Source organism: Saccopteryx leptura, chromosome 6 (assembly GCF_036850995.1).
Source record: "Saccopteryx leptura isolate mSacLep1 chromosome 6, mSacLep1_pri_phased_curated, whole genome shotgun sequence".
Taxonomy (NCBI): Eukaryota; Metazoa; Chordata; class Mammalia; order Chiroptera; family Emballonuridae; genus Saccopteryx; species Saccopteryx leptura.
In genome coordinates, this window is record NC_089508.1 from 65,315,534 (window position 1) to 65,338,989 (window position 23,456).

The 23,456-nt window shown below is 34.4% G+C and overlaps 1 protein-coding gene across 1 annotated transcript in view; it reads right to left on the bottom strand.

Moving 5' to 3' along the window:
- Positions 1–23,456, bottom strand: part of UNC13C (unc-13 homolog C) — a 650,594-nt gene that overhangs the window by 501,379 nt on the left and 125,759 nt on the right. The window contains exons 2-3 of the mRNA XM_066342502.1: positions 2,979–3,001; positions 2,320–2,384 (exon numbers count right to left, since the gene is read on the bottom strand). Of these exons, the coding sequence (XP_066198599.1) occupies positions 2,320–2,384; positions 2,979–3,001 (88 nt within the window). The remainder of the gene's footprint in view (positions 1–2,319; positions 2,385–2,978; positions 3,002–23,456) is intronic.

A 23,456-nucleotide genomic window follows, 5' to 3' on the forward strand; every position in this document is an offset into this window, starting at 1 on the left:
TCGTCAAGGAGAAGCAATGACTCCCTATGTAGAAAGTCTGCTCCAGACTCAGTTTCACAGGACAACAGAAGTTACAATATTTAGAAGCATTATAATAAAATATTATTTTATTAAAAATAATTTTAAAATATATATAGGAAAATTAAAACAAGAAGCAAATCTTCCTGAAAGAGGATGTAGATGAAGGCTTTATTAAAGGCATATTCAAGAATCTTCAAGAGGAAATAAGCATTCATATAATAGCAAATTCTCTTGATGACTGAAGATTATCACCCCTTTCCTATACCATTTTAAGTCCTAACTAACCTAGAAAGTCCTTAATTTAGGCAGTCTCTGGAAAAAAACAATGTGGAAAGACTAGTCAAAATGAAAGATGACCTAATTTAGCTAGACATTTACATAGCTTGCATTTAACAAATACATGAATGTAGGTTAACTCTTTCTCTGACAATAATACAAGTCTATATTTAGACATGAATTAAGAAAGCAAGTTCTTATAAAATGATGGATACCTTAGGCAAGGAAGAGTTGCAGAATATATAAGATTATAAAATCAGATAAGTCTCCAAGATCATGACATACAGCATTTTTTTCACAATTAAATTGGAATTCAACTTAATTATTAACTAAGCTAATTTTTCATTCATTTTGTGAAGTTATTTTTTAGTAAACTTAAAGATGTGAGGGGTAAGGTAAAGAGAGCATTCCATTTATTACCTTAATTTTCTATAGACACTGTGTGGTGATCTTTTATGAAAACTGGTTTTCTTAGCAAATTTAAATCACTGTGACATTACAATAAAAATGTGAGTAAATTCTTCACATATTTAAAGACATGGAAGCATTTAAGATATAATAACATCATACTTTTGAGAAAAATTAAAATGATATATGTTATTTTTCAGGATATTTAAACTTGAAATTTTACATGCTTAACTTAAAATACATAGTGGGTATATTTAACACAATATGCATTTTTGAAGAATGAGAATATTTTAAAATATAACTGAAACTATTTATTTGCCAACCCCCCCAAAAAACATGTATATAAAGCTTGCTTCTATTTACTTTACATACAAATGTGTTCAAATGTCAACACTAATAAAAAAAATTGTCTGTCTATACTATGCATAAGTTTTGGTCTACCCATCATAAATATAAAGTTTCTTGCTGGTTTGCTATAGTATAATTTTCAATAACAACACCTAGAAATATTCTTGAAAATCAGTTAGTAGAAAAATAAATAAATATTGTATAAATATTCTACAACATTTGCATCACTTAGAAATAATGAAGTGGAAAGTATTACAAGACATACTGTTAGATGGAAAAAAGAAGAGGCAAGGAAAAGGAAGCCATGAGTTACCCATACAATACAGCAGTTACTGAGAATCTGGGGCTAGACTAATTGGGTTTGAGTACTGCTGTTGTCACTTACTAGCTGTATAAAGGAAGAGTTTTTTTGTAAACTATTTTATAGGTGGGTTCATTTGTAAAATGGAAGTCAAAATAGTACTTACCTCAATGGGCCATTGTAAGGATCAACATGTCATTATACATAAAACAATTATAACAGTACCTGCTACAGAGTCAGCCCTAAACTGGTGCTTATTTACATAAAAATGGCCTAATTTATGCTAAGTGTACATAGATACACAATATAAAGCTATTTGTATGAACATAAATATGTATGCAAGCACAGAGAAAAAGATAAACGAACATAAATGTCAAACTGATACCAATGTGTACTTATGAGCCTTAAAGGCAATCTTTTGCTTTTTGTTTGAGTATTTTACATAAAGAATGTAATTCATACATTATTTTTGATTAAATTTTAAATACTTATATCCATCCAATAAATGCCACTATAAACAATGATAATGGAGATATTAATTCATTGACACTGAAAAATCTACACACATATCATTAAGTACAAACAAGCAGATCAAAGGGTAGTATTAACTGTATTAATATGTTTATTTATGTAAAATTTTGTGTTTGTATTTGTGTTTGGAATGATAATGTTAACAGGTAACTTGGTTAGTTGATTTTTACTTCTTTGTATATAGATACATGTATAGATAATTATACACATATACATCTATACATTTTTAAAAACAGTATAGGAGTTAACAAAATAAATAAATAAAACAGTATAGGAGTTACTTTATTATGGAAAAAAACAAAGCAACAGTGAGATTATCTAGTTATACTATCATGCATCATTCAAAATACCTGCATTCAAAATACATATGTTGACAGCACAGCCAAATACTACTGATGAAAGAAATAAATTTAAAAAGTTATGAATGTACTTACCCACCAAATGCTTGGAGCGTAGAGAATTTGGAAGCATCCAAATCATTGCCACTTACTATTCGAGCCTTAAATAAAACATGAGAAAAAAAAAACAAAACAAAAGAAAACAAACAGACTTTTAGCATACCAGAACTTTTGTAGGCAGCATTTGGGACATGGGTCAACTGCACTAGACACATAACACCTATTATGACAAATGCTAAGCAGGGTCAGCTCCAAGTCAAAGCGACTATGTTTTTGTGAGTGGAGGTTTTGAAATTAGCTGTCAGCATTTAAACCAAAGCACTGGCAGAGTCCAGGAAAATGTATCATAGTCCAAATACTATCTGCCCTTAAAACTTAGTATGTGCAGTGAAGATCATGAGTCAATCAAGGAGATCATGATTAGCCAGACTTAAGAACAGATGCTGAGTTTGACCGTAGCAGACCCCTAGGTTGGCAAGTGTAAGCTAAAGTAAGTGCAGCTGGCAAGGTGTAACCTCTTCATAAATGCAACATATCAGGGGCACATTTAAAGGACAACCAAAGAATGAAAAGCTGGGATAACATGCACATTTCACAACTAAAACAGAGGAACCAAAACAGGTCTTATCTGTCACGAACAAACATGTACAAAAGACAAGATCCCTCAGAAGGGAAGAAAAAGTATGATTTAAAACCTTTTCATCCACAGAACTGCTATCTGAAAGAGAATCAGGAAAAGAAGGGATAAATGTTAGATGGAGTACTTTTCAAGAAATCATTTAAACATAAACATGAACAAAGTGTTAATATGTTACATTATTTAGAATCATAAATGAACAGAATTTCAAGGTTGAACTCCATGGCAAGAGGGCTAGTAGGGCCTCATAATTTAAAGAATTGAAAAATGTGCCAGAATGCTTGAAAAGTATCAAAGGGTGATCACAGGATTTAATGAAAGACAGTGTGTCATACAAAGTGAAGAACACAGTTGGAGAAGCAGAAGTCCTAAGCTACTGCTGAGGTCTGCCACTGACTAAGCACTTTGGGCAAACGACCAAATTCTAAGGTCACTAATACTTTTCCTATTTGCCTTAAAACTTTGTTGAGAGCGTCAGTTCAGATCAATATACATAAAGGAAACCTCAGATAATTACATAAACTGAGGATGCTTTATTAACAGATCATTTACTTATGGCTTCCCACATCATAGAATTTAAATTAAGAGCTATAAAAGTAATTAAATATACTCCATGTTGTAAATAACAACACTGATTGCTGAAGGGATTAAGTGACTTGATTAAGATACAGACTGTTAGTAAATGGCAGAAGTGGTACAGAAATCCAAGGCTCCTGATCCCCCCATGCATTGACCCTTTAGAGTTAGTATTTCAGGTGAGTTGAACAAAGGAGAGGGCAGTGACTGGTCCATACTTTTCCAGTGAAATTTAAGTTAAATCACGGAGTCAACATTTTTCAGTTTCAACTGCTCAAGGGCCCAAGCAGATGAACACTAGACTAATAAATTTTTTTTAGAGCTCAAGTTTAAATCTGCCAAGGTCATCAGGGCATGGTCCATTTTCACCTTACATAGTATTATTGACTCTTAAAGTTATTAATTCAATTTTTCTTATTGCTATAAAGTTGAAGCTACTTCTCTATAAATACAAGTTGACAGAAAGCTGGAGCTGGGTTGACTTTGGGTTCATGTAGTTTGAAACCTTAATTTTTATAGATGAGCTGCAGAGAGATAAAGATTTGTCCAAGCTCACAGATCAATTATGATTCTTATTGATGAAAATCTTAAATACATTTATTTTTTTGAATCATTAATTTTATATTAATTACTATAACTAAATATTTTTGTGCAATATTTTAGAGATTTTATAATATCTCAGGGTTACATCCTTGAATATGAAACAAGGTAAAGCACAGTATAAAGTAATAAAAAACCACTCTTATTTATAACCATAAATAATTTAAAATACATAAGAAAAGTCAGCATATCATAAAAAGAATTATCATATATCATATATATTTTATCCCAAGCATAATTTAAAATTATAGAAACTAATTTAATTTGACATGTCCACTAGTCAAAATATATATAACTGAATTCCAATAAATTATAGAGGGTCATTTGATAAAATTTTAAAAACTTCTAATTTTTTAAAAAATATAATCAGAATGAGTCTTCTTTAAGTTAAGTATGTTAAAAAAAAAAATCTTAGTTCCAAGGCCCTGGCCGGTTGGCTCAGTGGTAGAGCGTCGGCCTGGCATGCAGAAGTCCTGGGTTCGATTCCCGGCCAGGGCACCCAGGAGAAGCGCCCATCTCCTTCTCCACCCTTCCCCCTCTCCTTCCTCTCTGTCTCTCTCTTCCCCTCCCGCAGCCGAGGCTCCACTGGAGCAAAGATGGCCCGGGCGCTGGGGATGGCTCCTTAGCCTCTGCCCCAGGAGCTAGAGTGGCTCTGGTTGCAACAGAGTGACGCCCTGGAGGGGCAGAGCATCGCCCCCTGGTGGGCGTGCCGGGTGGATCCCGGTCGGGCGCATGCAGGAGTCTGTCTGACTGTCTCTCCCCGTTTCAGGCTTCAGAAAAATACAGAAAAAAAAATCTTAGTTCCAGTCATCAAATTAAGTGTGAAATATTAGGGTACCTCCAATATTGTTAAAAGCAAAACAAAAATACCTAGTACCACTAATTTGATTTATTTTTGGAAAATATGACCAACATATTTACACATGAAATAGAAAAAACAATGTAAGTGTTAGAAGACAGAATACAATGTTATTATTTTCAGAATTTGGAATTTTCAACCCAGGAAACAAACAAAAATGAAACTCTTCTGGTCAATTATTAGGGTTAATAAACCAGTTATCAAGGTTAATATATATAACCAATATGTAAAATAATAATAATAGTAAGTTATTACCCACATACTAGCAACAACTAGCTTGAAAAGCAATGACATGACAACTGATTTCAACTATTCAATATTTGACATCTCCCACTGATAACTGCCTTCTATACCAACCATCACACTAAATACAGGTAATTCTGACAAAGTCATAAATATTTTTTTTTTATATTTAGACTGAGAATTAAATTTAACAGGGTGACATTGATCAACAAGTGCTCAAATATTTTTGGTAAACATCTCCACATCATTTGAACAGCTGATTATATTGTATACCTATCACCCAAAGTCAAATCACCTTATATTATATTTGTCCCTCTTTATATCCTTCTCCCAATAGTTTCCCATCCCCTCATGTCCCCCTCCATCTGGTAACCACTGCACTCTTATCTATATCCATGAGTCTCAATTTTGTATTGCACATATGTGTGGAATTATACAGTTTTTAGCTTTTTCTGATTTACTTATTTCACTCACTATGTTATCAAGGTCCATCCATGTTGTCATAAATGATACTATGTTATCATTTCTTATGGCTGAGTAGTATTCATCGCATATATGTACTATATCTTCTTTATCCAATCCTCTATCGAAGAGCTCTTTGGTTGTTTCCATGACTTGGCCACTGTGAATAATGCTGTATTGAACATGGGGTGCATGTGTCTTTATGTACCAATTCTTTTTTTTTTTTAGTTTTTGTGGTATATAACCTGTAGAGGGATTGCTGGGTCATATGGTAGTTCTATTCTTAATTTTTTGATGAACCACCATACTTTCTTTTATAATGGTTGTACTAATTTACATTCCCATAGCAGTGAATGAGGGTCTCTTTTTCTCCACAGCCTCTCCAACACTTCTTGTTACCTGGCTTGTTGATAATAGACAATCTAACAGGTGTGAGGTGATATTTCATTGTAGTTTTGATTTGAATTTCTCAAATAGCTAGTGAAAATGAACATCTTTTCATATATCTGTTGGCCATTTGTATGTCTTTTTGGGAGAAGTGTCTGTTCATATCCTCTCCCTATTTTTTAATTGGATTGTTTGCTTGTTTGTTGCTGAGTTTTTTGAGTTCTTTCTTTATATATATATTTTGGATATTAACCCCTTATCTGAACTGTTGTTTGCAAATAACTCCCATTTAATTGGCTGTTTTGTTAACTTTTTTTTTTTTTTTTTGCTGTGCTGAAACTTCTTAGTTTGACATTTACATTTCATTTACTTTACCCCTTTATTTCCCTTGCCTTTGGGTCAAATTCATAAATTGTTCTCTATGGCCAAGGTCCATGAATTTAGTACCTATGTTTTCTTCTATGTAATTTATTGTTTCAGATCTTATATTTAGGTCTTTGATCCATTTTGAATTAATTTTTGTTCAAGGGAACAAACTGTAGTCAACTTTTATTCTTTTTCATGTGGCTTTCCAATTTTCCAAACACCATTTATTGAAGAGGCTTTCTGTTTTCCATTGTGTATTTTTGGCTCCTTTGTCAAAGATGATTTGTCCATATATATGGGGTTTTATTTCTGGGCTCTTGATTCTGTTCCGTTGGTCTATGTGTCTATTATTCTGCCAATACCATGACGTTTTGATTATTGTGGCTCTGTAGAATAATTTGAAGCCAGGTATTTTAATGCCTCCAGCTTCATTCTTTTTTCTCAAAATAGATCTATTTGAGATTTTTTATGGATCCATATACACTTGGTAATTTTTTGTTACATTTCTTTAAAAAATGACACTGAAATTTTGATGGGAATTGCATTAATTTGTATATTGCATTGGGTAATAAGGCTATTTTAATTATATTTATTCTTCCTATTCAAGAACATAGGATTTTTCTATTTCATTGTATCTTTTTCAATTTCCTTTAAAAATACTTGGTAATTTTCAGTATATAAATCCTTTACATTTTTTGTTATATTTATTCCTAGTTTATTTTTTTGTTGCAACTATAAAAGAGAATATTTTTTAGTTTATTTTCCAAAGTTTTATTGTTGGTGTACATAAAAACAATAAAATTCTGTATATTAATTTTGTATCCTGTGACCTTACTGTGTTGGTTTATTGTTTCTAGTACTCTTTCTGTTGGATGTTTAGGGTTTTCTATATACAGGATCATGTCATCTGCAAAAAGTGAAACCTTTACTTCTTTTCTGATAAGAATACCTTTTATTTCTTTTTCTTGTCTGATTACTCTGGCTAAAACTTCCAGCACTATATTGAATAGGAATGGAGAGTGAGCAGTCTTGACTTGTTTCTGATTTTAGAGGAAAACCTTTCAGTTTTTTACTGTTTAGCATGATTATCAGCTGATGGTTTGTCATATATGGTCTTTATTATGTTGAGTTATTTTTCTTCTAAATCCATTTTGTTGAGTGTTTTAAACATAAAGGACTGTTGTATTTTATCGACTGCCTTCTCTGCATCCATTGATAGGATCATATGATTTTTGTTCTTTGTTTTGTTGATATAATGTATTACGTTGATCTATTTACATATGCTTAACCATCCTTGTGCTCCTGGAATGAATCTCACTTGATCGTGATGTATTTTGTTTTATGTGTTGTATTCGATTTGCTAGTATTTTGTTTAGGAGTTTAGCATCTGTACTCATTAAAGATATTTGTCTGTAGTTTTCTTTTTTTTTAATTGTCCTTGCCAGGTTATGGTACGAAGTTTATGTTGGCCTCATAAAATGTATTCAGAAGTATTGCTTCTTCTTTAATTTTTTGGAATACTTTGAGAAGCATAGCCACTCAGTATTCTATGAATATTTGGTAGAATTCACTAGTGTAGCTGTCAGGTCCTGGACTTTTATTTTTGGGAAGGTTTTTGATGCTAGTTTCTATTTCCTCCCTGCTTATGCATCTATTTAGGCTTTCCACTTTGTGATTCAGTCTAGGAACATTGTATAGTTCTAGAAATTTATACATTTCTTTCATATTGTTGAATTTGGTGGCATATAGTTTTTCATACTATTCTACATGATCTTTCATACATCTGTGATGTCTGTGATAATTTCTCCTTTTTCATTTCATATTTTGTTTATATGAGTCCTTTCTCTTTTATCCTTAGTGAGTTAGCCAGGAGGTTGCCAATTTTGTTGATCTTATCAAATGAGAACCAGCACTTTGCTGTATTAATTTTTTTATAGTTTTTCTGTTCTCTATTTCACTTATTTCTGCTCTAATTTTTACTATTTATTTTCTCCTGATGATTTTGAGTTGCCTTTATTCTTCTTTTTCTAGATCCTTAAGATATGATGTTAAGTTGTTTATTTGGGCTCTCTCTTATTTCTTGATATAAAATTGTCATGATATAAACTTCCCACTTTTTATTGCTTTTGCTGCATCCCAGAAGTTTTGATATGCCATGTTGTCATTCTCATTTGTCTGTATATATCTTTTGATCTCTGCTTTTATTTCTTCTTTGATCCAGTCATTTTTTAGAATCATGTTGTTTAATATCCACATTTTTGTCTTTGCTTCATTTTTGATATTGAAATCTAATTTTAAAGCCTTATGGTCAGAGAATATGCTTGGTATAGTTTCAATCTTCCTGAATTGGTTGATGTTAGTTTTGTGGCCCAAAATATGCCCTATTCTTGAGAATGTTCCATGTACCTTGGAGAAAGTTGTACACCCTAAAGTCCTGAGAAGAAATGTTTTTAGTTGTCTATTAAGTCTGTTTTGCCTAATGTGTAGGTTAAGGCCAATATTTCTTTTTTGTTTTTCTTTTGGATGAATGATCTAGAACTGTCAATGGTGGGTTGAGTTATCCAAGAATGATTGTGTTTTGTCTTTTTTTATTTTTACATCAGTTAGAAGATATATTATGTATATATTTTGGTGCCCCTCATTTGGTGCATATATAATGCTCACAAAAATTAGGGAATATTTTAGAACAAATATGAAGTGATAAAATATCCCCTAATTTTTGTGAGTAGAATTAAAGGATATTTCAAAATAAATATGAAATGATAAAATATCCCCTAATTTTTGTTAGCAGTGTATATTAAAAAGTGTTATGTCTTCTTGTTACAATGTCCCCTTTATTATTATTAAATAACAATCTTTTTTCTGGTTACCTTTTTTGTCTTGAAATCAGCATTGTCAGGTATGAGTATAGCTACACCTGCTTCTTTGGGTATTATTTGCTTTAAGTATCATTTTTCAACCTTTCTCTTTGAATCTACTTTAGTCCTTGCATCTTAGATGTGCCTCTTGAAGGCAACTTATGGTTGAGTTTTGCTTTTTGATCCAATCTGCTACTCTGTCTCTTTATTGGTAAGTTCAATTATTTACATTTAGGGTAACTATTGACACTTGAGAATTTCCTATAGCCATTTTATATATTGCTTTCGAATAGCTCTGTGTCTCGTTTGGTTCTTCTCTTTTGTGTTACTATCAATTGTTTTTGTTTGGTGCTATTCCATTCTTCTTTCTCCTATTTCTTCTTTTTCTAATCTATGTGTTTTAGTAGTGGCATTTTTATGGGTGGTTACTTTTAGGTTATTAAAAGAAACATTGTCATATTTAAAGAGTCCATTATCTCATGTGTGTTTCTGCATTCCATCCTCCTTTGCTACTCCTGATCTTTATCCTCTCCCTTTTTATGTTATTGTTGTCACAGATTATCTTTGTTTTTATTGTGATCTTGTTGGACTTTTTACATGAAGTTTTGTTTAATTTTGTTTTTTGTATCTGGTCAGCTAACCCCTTTGAGTATTTCCTGCAGTGGGGGTCTATTGGTGATAAATTCCCTCAGCTTCTCTATGTCTATAAACATTTTTATTTCTCCTTCATATTTGAAGGATAGCTTTGATGGATATAATATTATCGACTGGTAATTCCTCACTTTCAGTACTATAAATGTTTAGGCACACTCTCTTCTGGCTTGTAGAGTTTCTGCTGGAAAATGATGATAACCTGATGGGCCTCCCTTTATTAGTTATATTCTACTTTTTCCTAGCTGACTTAAAGATTCTTTTTCTTTTTTTTATTCAATGAGAGGAGGTGAGACAGAGAGTCAGACTCCCACAGGTGTCTTGACTGGGATCCACCTGGCAAGCCCACTAGGGGGTGATACTCTGCCCATCTGGAATATAGCTCTGTTGCTCAGCAACTGAACTCTTCTTAGCACCTGGGGTAGAGGCCATGGAACTATCCTCAGTGCCTGGAGCCAACTTACTCCAATTGCACCATGGCTGCAGGAGGTGGAGAGAGACACAGAAATGAGAGGGGGAGAGGGGTGAAGACAGATGGGTGCTTCTCCTGTGTGCTCTGACCAGAAATTGAACCCGGGACATCTACACGCCAGAAGATTCTTTTTTTTGTCATTGATTTATGACAATTTCATTATGATGTACCTTGGAGTAGGTCTGTTTGGGTTAAGGTAACTCAGTGTTCTGTTTGCTTCTTGGATTCCAGGCTCTAACTCTTTCCATAGGCTTGGGAAGTTCTCATCAAGTATTTGTTTAAATAGGCTCTCCATTTCCTTTTCCCTCTCTTCTTCTTCTGATATGCCCATTATTCTTATACTGCTCTTTCTAGTGGACTAAGACAATTCTTATAGGGCTCTTTCATTTTTTAAAAATTTATGATTCTCTTTCTTTGTCTCTCTGTAGTGTCTCTAGTTGCCTGTCTTTGATGTCACTGATTCTTTCCTCTATCTGGTGTGTTCTATTAGCTAAGTTTGCTACTTCATTTTTCAGTTCATATATTGAGTTCTTCATCTCTGTTTGGTTCTTTTTTACAGTGTCAATATTCTTGGTGAAGTAATCTTTTAGTTCATTGATTTGTTTTTTGATCTCTGTCTGTGTATCCATTACATTTAATTTCTTTTTCCTTGATGGCATTTGAGAGTGGTATTATTAGAAATTCTAACAAGAGACAACTAAAAAGTAAAAAATAAGAATTGAAAACATACAGTGAAAACATAAAAATTCTAAAAATAACACGTGGAAAAACTACAGAAAAACAGAGCAAGAATTAAAAAAGGGAAAAATAAAATAAAACAACCAAAACACCACAGAAAGTGAGTAAAAAAATATAATAATTTGAATCAAAATAAAGTTCACATGAGAAAAAAAGGGGAGACAAAAAGAAGTATCAAAAATAAAACCCTCACAAAAAAAAATATAAAAACTAAGGATAACAAAATTTAAATGGGAAAAGAGAAAGAAGAAAAAGAAAAATATATATATATTTTCTTAGTTTTGAGAGGTTACTTTTTTCTTTATCTCTTAGGTGTCACTAGTTTTGGCTCTGTGGATTTCTTGAGTAGAGCTCTGCAGAGGCATTGATTTTATAATGACATAGGCAGGGCCACAGTCACATTGGTGGGTGTGGCTTGTTTTTAGGGCTTTACAGCTTCACAGTTTTATGGCTTTAGCACTGATGCTCTCAGTTCTCCAGGTGCTCCTCCTCACATCCCAACAGACCAGGGGATCAAATGCAGGTCACCTCTGTCTCTCAGAAGAGAGTGGCCCCAGAGAGTCAGCTTTGGGGGATCTTCCACAGCCACTCTTCCTACTGCGAGGGTAGGGAGACAGGATCTGGGAGGCTGGGGGGGCACACTTTGATCCTCTCTGACACTGTTGAAAGTGCAGGCTGCAAGCAGAGTGTGGGCTGTGCACTTTGAGCTGACTGCGCTAGATCTCTGTGCCTGTCAAACACTATGGTGGGGCCAAACTCTGTGGGCTAAGTACATGCCAATTAAGTGAGTGCTGCAGGCAGTGCATGTGCCCAGTCATAAGTGGAGCTCCGTGATGCGGGCAAACCATGAGAACTGGCAGTGTCCCTGCTTTCTATTGTACTCGCCTTAATTCAGCTCTTTCCCCACTGCCCCTCAGTCTCACTGACATTCCTAGCTCCAAAACAAAACCCAAGCTAAACATGCACTCTTCCTTCAGATCAGCAAGAAAATAGAAAAGTTTGGTCCTCCAACTTCTCTCCTTTCCAGAGTCCACAACTAGAGTGTTTTATTTTCTGCCCTGCTTTTCAACCTGTCCCATCTTCAGTCCCTTCCATATGCAGATTTTTTAGGTGTGGCTTCATGCCCAGCTGGGATCTCTTCACTGCATTATAGCTGTTTAATTTGTTGAAATTTCAAGGGGAGAGATCAGGAGTATCTCTCCTTCTGACATTTCTCTGATGTTACTTCCAATTATTTTTCATCTGCTAAAATCCAATCAAACATTTCAACTCTTTTATTGAATGATTCATTCAATGTTTTATTCACTCACTGAACACATTCCTATCATCAAAAAACCCTTTTATTTTATTCCCACTCTTTTTCTGTCTGCAATATTTTACCACTTGAAATCTTTCTAAAATACAGAACAAGCATGTCTCTTCCCTTTTGAAAGACTACCAATGTTACCCAATGACCTCATGAGAGAAAATTAGCTTTGTGTATACTGCAGGCTGATGGCTCAACAGACCTCATTCACATTCAACACTTTGGTCTCAGCTAAATTCTTGCCTTTTCAACTTTATGCCATGCTCTTTGACACCTGTGCACCTTTGCATTTTTAGTTTCCTTTCCTAAAACACATGCTTCCATTTTTTGTCTACCAAATTGCTTGTTAGCTTCTAAAATGCAATTGAAGTATAATCCCACTCTTGGAAACACTATACATGTGCATTTTTCTTGGCTAAGTCACATCTTTTGCCAGTTTTCTTATCTATGATCTTCCTAGGTACAAGCTCCTTGGTTATATTAATCACCCTTTCTTAACTTCTATTACATTTCCAAAATATAGGTGATCAAAAAATGTTAGTTGAACTTTGAACAAAAAACTTTAAATAAGTTACACCACTTTTTAGAAGTATAGGTATATAAAAATCTATATTAAGGAAACATTTAACATTTCTATGTCAGAGAATGAATTGTTTTTTATTAAACTTATAGATTTAAGAGTTAAAACTTTAATAATAATTTGTAACTTTAAGTTACTACTGAACAAATGAGTAAAAACATCTAGTTTTTAAAACTAGAATTATGAGGAGAGTGTATGCAAATATTAAAAATCCATAAAAGCTGAAACTTTATATATCTGGCAAAATAACGGATTAAAAGTTCAGTGAAACATAAAATGTAGGTAAGTAATAAACCCTTATACTTAAGAATTCAATGCACAAAAATAGATATGTGTTATTAAAGATGAAGAGAAGCATGAGTCAATGATTGATATTTAGAAAATAGGCCAAGTATCTGTTACATTCATTTGTATCTTTATCACATACATATCCCAAGAAGTTCCACATGTATGATATAATTAAATTTAAAGAGAAGTAAATAAAAATACAAAAGAACATTAACAATATGGAATGAGAAGATATGTTTAAACTTAAGAGGTAAAAACATTACCAAAGAAAAGTTTGAAAAATTTGTTATGTCCAATTAGTACTTTTGTATATAAACTAAAAATAAAATATATATGCTACTATGCATAGCATGTACAAATAACTTACATGTCTATAAAAATGATCTTAATATCCTAATAAACAATGCTCAATACCTGGCCTTTGATGGTGCAATGGATAAAGCTTTGACCCAGAATGCTGGGTTCACTGGTTTGAAATCCTGGGCTTGCCTGGTCAAGGCATATTTGGGAGTTGATGCTTTCTATTCCTCACCCCCTTCTCTCTCCCTTCTTTCTCTCTCCTCTCTAAAATGAATAAATGAGATCTTTAAAATATAAATAAAAATAAATGCTCAAGAATGTGACTAGATAATTCACAAATTAGAATGCAACAACGGTAAATAAGCATGACAAATGATACAATTTATTAAAACTATATCCTATATCTAATTATGATTTTAAATTTAGCAATGATTAGGGTAATGATATTTTAATATTACAAATAATTTCTAAAGCTGTTAATGTCATGAATCCGACACTGTGATGCATGGTTGATGACAAAGAAAATGATGATAAACTAGTCAGAAATTTTAGTGATGTCTAGCAATTGTTTTGATAAGGCAGTTCTTTTTAAAGAAGTTAATGCTAAGAAAATTATTTTTGTTATGGATTAAATTGTGCTCTTCAAAGTTTATATACTGAAAGCCTGACTTCCTGACTTTCTTCAGAAATAGAGTGTTGCAGATATAGTGAGTTAAGATGACATTTTACTGGAGTAGAGTGATCCTCATACAATATGTGAGGTGTTTTTATAAAAAGAAAAAACTAGGAGACCCTGGCAAGTTGGCTTAGTAGTAGAGTGTCAGCCTGGCATGTGGAAGTCCTGGGTTTGAGTCCGAGCCAGGGCACACAGGAAAAGCGTCCATCTGCTTCTCCACCTTTCTCCCTCTTCTTTCTCTCTCTATATTTCTTCCCCTTCCACAGTCAAGGCTCCACTGGAGCAAGTTGGCCTGGGCACTGAGGATGGCCCCATGGCCTTCACCTCAGGTGCTAGAGTGGCTCTGGTTGCAATGGAGAAATGCCTCAGATGGGCAGAGCATTGCCCCCAGTGGGCTTGTCAGGTGGATCCCAATTGGGCACATACAGAAGTTTGTCTCTCTGCCTCGCCGCTTCTCACTTCAGAAAAATAAAAATTAAAAAAATAGGAGAAACTTGAAGTCACTTCTGTGCACAACAAAAATTTAATGTAAAGATTGGAGTTATGATACCACAAGCAAAGAAATTATTTACCAGAAGTTATGAGAAAGGACTGGATAATCCTTCCCAAACATTTTAGAGGGATCACTGCCCTGTCAACCTGACTTCTAGACTCTAGGAACTGTGAAACAATAAATTTCTACTGTTCTCAGTCACTCATTTTTGGTACTTTGTTACATCAACCCTAGAAATTGACTACAATTTTAAATACTGAAAATAAATCTTTCTGTAAAGATCTGCATTGTTTCATAATTTACAATAAAAATTGAAAAAAGGTGTACACGAACAAGCATAAAAGTACGAATTGAAAATCATGTTCTATGATTGTCAAGCTATAATTTGCAACCATTAAAATAAATGGACTTAAATACTATCTAAAATTTAAAAAATGTTATGGTATATATGCATACATACATGTATAATATATATACATAATACAATATGTATATATTTACTCATATAATATCTATATACAAATGTATACAGATGTTATACATGTTACATATATATATGGAAACATCACATACACGATTATTTTGTTATCTAATGAATTGCCTTTTCTTCTCCATATAGTTATTTTGCTTAGTCAAATTCTGGCTAAGTCTCTGAAATGACATGCTGAATACTTCCTATAATGCTGCTTCCAATGCTTCTTCTTGTCTTAGAAGTCCTATCACCTCACAAGGCCATTTTGCAGTTTAGTTACTTAATGTCATTAATATAGGACCATGGTAACTCTATATACTTTATAGTAAAGCTTCCTCTCTGAATGGAACTAAAGTTAAGTTCCAGTGACTAACTTTATTAATGTCTCAAAACTAATCATTTAAACAATTTTTTAAAACTTAGAAAATACTTAAAAGGTAAATATCACTATTCAGTCATGCTGCTTGAAAACCTAAACAGCAAAACCCTAGGCTCATAGAAATGCACATGATATATATGCATCTCCTGAGTATTAAACCTGTCAGAGGTTCTTGTGTGAGCATCCCTGAGAAGAAAATTTCAATGTGATTTAAGGCAATGTGTGACATCCTTAGTCCACAGTTTTCCTTCATATAGTTATATAAGCAAATTAAGAAAGTTTGAGCAGCATATAGCTAAACCTCCTAACTCTAAATGCTATGATTTGGTACATATAATGAACTTCAGTATAACAAGGAATATTTACTAATTACCACCAAAAATAAATATTTTAAAGTAATGCTGAATGCCTAAATTTGAAATATCTCATAATTTTCTAAGATAAAAGTAAAGATTATATAACTTCTCTTGATTTTCACCCTTACATTATATAATATTATTTTTTAAGTAAATTGGGATAGAAGAGATTTTGAAGTTTGTAAAGAATTTGATTTCTATATTATATTGTTTAGCAATTTTCTTAAACTTCTATGCTCTGAAGTCCTTCAATAATAATATAAATCTCACAGTGGGGATAATATTGTTCATTAGTTTCTTAGGAGATAGACTTGGTTTATTTATCACTATATCAATATATCTATATATATATAATCAGAAGGAAGTTGATTTATGAAAGGGTGTTTCTCAGATGAATGAAAGCATTCTTGGCAGAGGAAAATATTTGTATAGGCATTGAAGCTTAAAAGAGTATAGAGTATTAAAAACTGAAACTCTATGGAACTGTAATAATGAATAATTTTAAAAAATAAAAGGTAGATGAATAGAGTTCATAGCATTAAAGTCTTTATATAGTATATTAAGGAATTTAAATATACCATAATTGCAATGCACAATCACAGATTGTTTTCAAGGAACACTGCAGCATGCAACATAATCAGAATTTTATTTTCTGTTTTTAAAATCTTAGGCTAGTCTTCTGGATAATAAAGCAGAATAAATATTCTGCTTTCTGCCTCACTTATACCACAATTCCATACACATGTCAAATGCTAGGTAACAATATTTTAACCTTTAAAACATATCCAAGCTTTTATAGTAAAGCAAATGTATTCTACTATTGCTAATAAAGAGACAACTCAAATTTATTAGTGAATAAAGTAAAAGTCAAAAGTGCTCACAGGGGTATTAAAAATTCATTCATTCTGCAAACATTAATCAAGTTCCCCCTAAGTACTAGAGGTTGAATAAAACACTTGAAAATAAAGATAAATATCTCTACTTTTCATGAGGCTTTAATATTAAGTCCACACCACAAAATACGTGCACAAGAAAAACTTTTCTTAAAGCTACCTGGATAAAGCAAAAAGTCAATACAGTATAACTACACATATAATATAAATTAATAAGATAAAAAATATCTATGAGAATAAAAAAAGGAAGTTTTTCATCCACTTAGGTATAGAAAGGAAAAAAAAATTAGCCATTTATAATGGAACCTCAGGCCTGTACCAAGAATGGGTTCAGAATTCACATCAAACTTAAATACATCCCCTAGGGAGAAATCAGCAGTAGCAAGAAATATCACTGAGGAGTTGGGTACAGACTCAATTGTACTGGGGTACAGGGATATATTACTGATTTAAAGGACACCTAATCTATATGGGGGGAGTCTATTCAATAACTCCAAGATCCTTGCCAAACAGATGGGGAACTATGGAAACTCAGAATTGTGGGAACTCTGCAGGATCAGAGGTACCAGTAAAGCACCACTGTATGTTCTCCCATATCTAGGTAGTATGATTAGAGCTTGTACAAGAGCTCTAGGCAAGGATTCCAAGATGGCAATGGAGTAGGTCGATGTTCCAACTGCCACCTCCCAGGATCACACTGGATTACAAATTAATTTAAAAACAATCATTGTGAAAAACCAACTTTGGACTAAACAAAGAGGACTCTATAACCAAGGATCACAGAAGAAGCCACACCAAGTCTGGCAGAAGCAAAGGGCAGCAGAGTGTCTATAGAGACTCAATGCAAGGAGAGGAATCCTGAGAGGTGGGGGTGCTCAGTCCCAGGCCCAGCACTCCAGCCTAGAGCCACAGTGACTAGAAGAGAAAACCAGACAGCATTGAGAGGTGAAAAGAGCAGGGTTTCTGTCTGTGAGAAAGAGTTAGCTTTCGGAGACACAGATTCTGTCTTAAAGGGCCAACACAGAAAATCGTGCTCACAGCCACTTCTCTGGGGTACTGGGGGAAGGAGAGGTGAGAGGACTGGAATGGCATGAGGAGAGTGTAAAGTTGGAGGCACAGGGAGAAACACGGTGATCGGAACCAGAACACCTGTGCTGAGTCATTCTCCAGTGCTAAAGTGGCCATTTTCATGGGAGAAACAAACCCTTTGTTCCGCACTAGCCTCAGGACAAGGAGATCCTTCCCCCGGAAATCTCTCTAGATCCAGCCAGGGGAAAGGGTCTTACTGAAGGGAGAAGCAGGGGGCATGTCAGTGACTCAAGTTTCCAGTGAGACCCGAGCTACACCTCCCCTGTCCACTCCTGAGAATGCACACTGCCCATGGAGAGTCAGCAGGCAGGCTACACCTCTGGATTTCAAAGGCCACACCCACCACACTCCTCTGGCAACACCCTACTTAAATTTGCAAAAAAGAAGTATCTGGATAGAGTAACAACTGGGGCTAAAAGTAAGCCACGCCCACTACCCATCCTAATCCCTGGAGTTCCCTGCTGGGACCAGCAAACAGCCAGCAGTCAGAGGCAGCAGAAAGAGGAACTCAGAGAAATTCAGACTTTTCTGTGGCTAACTTTATTTCTGGGGAGAAATAAAATTTGAGTATCCAGCAGAGGTTGAGGGAAAAGGCCCTGGAGTAGTAGCCACAGTCCTGTACTGAGCTACTGCCCAAGAGACCCCTAAAATAGGGAGTCCCACTAATGTTTTATTCCCAATCTCAGCTGCCCTAACCCAACAAATTTGCAATCTGTACAGGGGTTGGTTAGTTGAGGCCAGTTGGTCCTACAATACAGTCTTTCATCAAAGGACTCTGGAAAGATAAGGCAGCTGCAAGAGGGGTTGGAACAGCTGAAAAGCAGTGGCAAATCTTTCAGAACTTGCAGCTTGTACAGAGTTGCTGACAGTTCTAAGCAGGAGGAAGCTGATCCTTATAGAGAGGTTGTCCCCTACCACACAACCCAGGCACAGAAACCACTGACAGAAACAGCAAAAAGAGTAGTAGCTACTGACAAGTACCCCACAATGGATTACAAACAACAAATGATGGCAACCCAAGAAGATCTAGAATCAACACAACTGATAGCTGGAAGTAGACAATTTAAACTGTAGACTGAGCTAGCTATTCAAATAGCACACCCAAAGGAAAAGTCTATACACAGAAAAAATGAGAAGACAGAGAAGTAGATTCCAAATAAATAAACAAGAGAAATTCCAAGAAAAAAAACTGAATGAGATGGAATTAACCAAATTACTGGATGCAGAGTATAAAATTATGATTGTTAGAATGCTCAAGGATCTTAGAGCAACAATGGATGGACATAATGAACACCTAAATAGAGATAGCAAGCATCAAAAAGGACATTGAAATCATAAAAAAGAATCAGTCAAAAATGACAAATACAACATCAGAAATGAAGATTACACTAGAAGGACTTAAGGCTGGATGAAGCAGAGGACCGAATCAGCAATTTAGAGGACAAGATAAATATAAATACAAGCACAGAAGCTGAGCAGCAAAAAGAAAAAAGGCTCAAAAAGTCTGAAGAAACTCTAAGAGAACTTCATGACAACATGAAGAGAAACAAAATCCACTTCATGGGGGTTCCTGAAGGAAAAGAGAAACAACAAGGTATAAAGAACCTGATTGAAGAAAGCATAGCTAGAAACTTCCCTAAATTGATAAAATAAAAAGTCACACAAGTTTAAGAACCACAGAGAGTCCCATTAAAGAGGAATCCTAAAAGGCAGACACCAAGACACATTATAATTAAAATATCAATGTTAAGAGATAAAGAAAGAATATTAAAAGCTGCAAGAGAAAAATCAGTCAATTACCTACAGAGGATCCCCATAAGGATGACATATGAACTTTTTAATAGAAACACTTGAGGCCAGCAGGGAGTGGCAAGAAATATTCAAAGTAATGCAAAATAAGAGCCTACAAAGAAGACATCTTTATCCAGCAAGGTTATCATTTAAAATTGAAGGAGAGCCTGACCAGGTGGTGATGCAGTGGATAGAATATTGGGCAGGATGTGAAAGAACAGGTTTGAGACCCTGAGGTCACCAGCTTGAGTGTGGGCTCATGGGGTTTGAGTAAAGCTCACCAACTTGGACCCAAGGTCGCTGGCTTGAGCAAGAAGTTACTCAGTCTGCGGAAGGCCCGCAGTCAAGGCACATATAAGAAAGCAATCAATGAACAACTAAAGTGCCACAACAAAAAACTAATGATTGATGCTTCTTATCTCTCTATGTTCCTATCTATCCCTCTCTCTGACTCAAGCTCTGTCTCTGTTAAAAAAAAAAAAAACTAAAGGAATTTATTACAACTAAACCACTACTGCAAAAAAATGTTAAGGGGCCTGTTGTAAACAGAGCAAAGGAAATAAAATGTCTAGAAAAAAAGGACTGTACATATGATGAAGTGGGATTTATTCTAGAAAGCAAGGCTGGTACAATATTCACAAATTAATCAATGTGATTCATCACATAAACAAAAGGAAGGATGCCCCCTTTCACCACTCTTATTCAACATAGTTCTGGAACTTCTAGCAACAGCAATCAGACAAGAAGAAGAAATAAAAGGCATCCAAATTGAAAAAGAAGTAAAACTGTCATTATCTGCCTTTGTTATGATACTGTACATAGAAAACCCTAAACTCTCAGTCAAAAAACTACTGGAACTGTTGAATAAATTCAGTAAGGTGGCAGGATATAAAATCAATATTCAGAAATCAGTGGCATTTTTATACACCAACACTGAACTATCTGAAAGAGAAATTAAGGAAACAATCTCCTTCACTATTGCAACCAAAAAAACAAAAACAAAAACATAGGAGTAAATTTAACCAAGGAAGTTAAAGACTTGTACTTGAAAAATTATAAAACCTTGATAAAAGAAATCAAGAAAGATACAAACAAGTGGAAGCATGTACCATGTTCATGGATAGGAAGAATAAACATCATTAAAATGTCTATACTACCCAATACAATCTATAAATTTAATGCAATTCCTATTACAATACCAATGGCATACTTCAAAGATTATAGAACAAATATTCAAAAATTTATATGAAACCAAAAAAATGAAAAACACAAATAGCCTCAGCAATTTTGAAAAAGTATAAAGTGGGTGTTATCACACTCCCTGTTACCAAGATATACTACAAGGCTGTTGTACTCAAAACAGCTTGGTACTGGCATTAGAACAAGCATACAGAGATCAATGGAACAGAACAGAGAACCCAGAAATAAACCCACACCTTTATGGTCGATTGATATTTGACAAAGGAGGTAAGTACAGTGTAGTAAAGACAGCCTCTTTAACAAATGGTGTTGAGAAAATTGGACAGCTACCTGCAAAAAATAAAACTAAACCACCAACTTTCACCATTGACAAATATGTACTCAAAATTGATAAAAGACTTAAATATAAATTGTGAAACCATAAACATCTTAGAAGAAAACTTAGGCAGTATACTCTCCGACATCTCTTGTAGAAATATATTTGCTGATTTATCTCCACGGGCAAGTAAAATAAAGGACAGGATGAACAAATGGGACTATATCAAATTAAAATGCTTTTTCACAGCTAATGACACTATGAACAAAATAAAAAAACAAACTACACAATGACAGAATATATTTGACAATATGTCTGATAAGGTGGTAATAACCAAAATTTATAAAGAATTTGTAAAACTCAACACCAGAAAGGTAAATAATCCAATCAAAACATGGGCAAAAGAAATGAATAGACACTTCTCCAAAAAGGATATACGGATGGCCAATAGGCATATTAAAAAATGTTCAACATCACTAATTATTAGAGAAATGCAAATTAAAACCACAATAAAATATCACCTCACTCCTGTCTGAATGGCACTCATTAACAAAACAACACATAATAAGTGCTGGCAAGGGTGTGGAGAAAAGGGAACCCACTTGCACTGCTGGTGGGATTGCAGACTGGTGTAGTCACTGTGGAAAACAATATAGAGCTTCCTTAAATATTTAAAAATGAAACTGCCTTTTGACCCAGCTATCCCACTTTTAGGAATATATCCTAAGAATACCAAATCACTGATTCAAAAGAAGACATGCACCCCCATGTTTATTGCAACATTGTTTATAATAGCGAAGATCTGCAAACTGCCCATCAGTTGATGAGTGGATTAAAAATCTGTGGTGCATATATAAAATGGAATACTATGCGGCCATGAAAAAGAAGGAAATTTTACCTTTTGCGACAACATGGATGGACCTGAAAACTGTTATGCTTAGTGAAATAAGCCAGGGAGAAAGAAAAATATCATATGACCTCACCCATATGAGGAATCTAATGAACAATGTGAACAAAGGGACTGAATAGAGGCAGAGGCTGGGTCATAGGGACCAGAAGAAAAGCGATCATAGGGGAAAGGAAAGAGAGGATGACATCAGAGAAGGGAAAGGGATTAGTGAAATTATATATATTACATAACACAGAGATAAAGAAAGCAGGACAGCAAATCCTGGAGGGAAGGGAAGAAGGCCTTAGGGGGAGAGGGTAAAGGAGGTATCAAGGGGAACACAGGGGTGGGATGGAGGTAGATATATTTGATGGGACACTTGAATCTACGTAAACACAATAAATTAAAACCAATATAAATTTTAAAAAAAAGAAAAGAACTTTAGCCAAACTGCAAGTCTACCGTGCCACCTTGGCTAGTGCCTGCACCAGCCCCAGCCAAGTGGACCACCAGGGTGCCACAAGAACCATGTTCATTAGGCTAAAAACACCCATGCACACACCAGATCTGGGAAGCCCCTAGGCATGTATCCTGAGAAACCTAGCACATGTCCACCTGAACTCCAGACAGCCAGCCTCCTAGGACACCCTGTGTGCTTCATGTGGATGCTTTGGCACCAGCCAGCTGGCCAAAGTCACCCAGGACATGTAGTATACAGAGAGGTTAATACTGTTCAAGGCCACTCCTTCAAGATTGGGAGAGGTAGCAGTTTTGTCTAATTCATAAAAACAAACAAACAAAATGAAGAGAAGAATGAATATATTCCCAATGAAAGATGAGAAAATACCCAGAAAAAAATAAGCCTTCATGAAATAAAGGTACTTGTTCTGATAATGAATTTAAAGTAATGGTTATAAGAATGATTAAGTAACTTGAGTGAAGAATAGAGGAACACAGTGAGAACTTTAATAGAGTTAGAAAATATAAAGAACATTTCAGAGTTGAAACACACAATAATAGAAATTTTAAAAAATGCACTACAGAGAATCAAAAAGTTTGAATAATATAGAAAAATAGAGTAGTAACCTCAAAGATAGAATAGTGAAAATCACCCAATCAGAACAGCAAAAATAAAAAAGAATTAAAAAAAAATGTTAAGGGACCTCCAGGACAGCATTAAGCATGCTAACATTTAAATTATAAAGATCCCAGAAGGAGAAGAGACAGAGAAAGGGGCAGAAAACATATTTAAAGAAATAACGGTTGAAAACTTTTAACTTGGGAAGGGAAACAGAT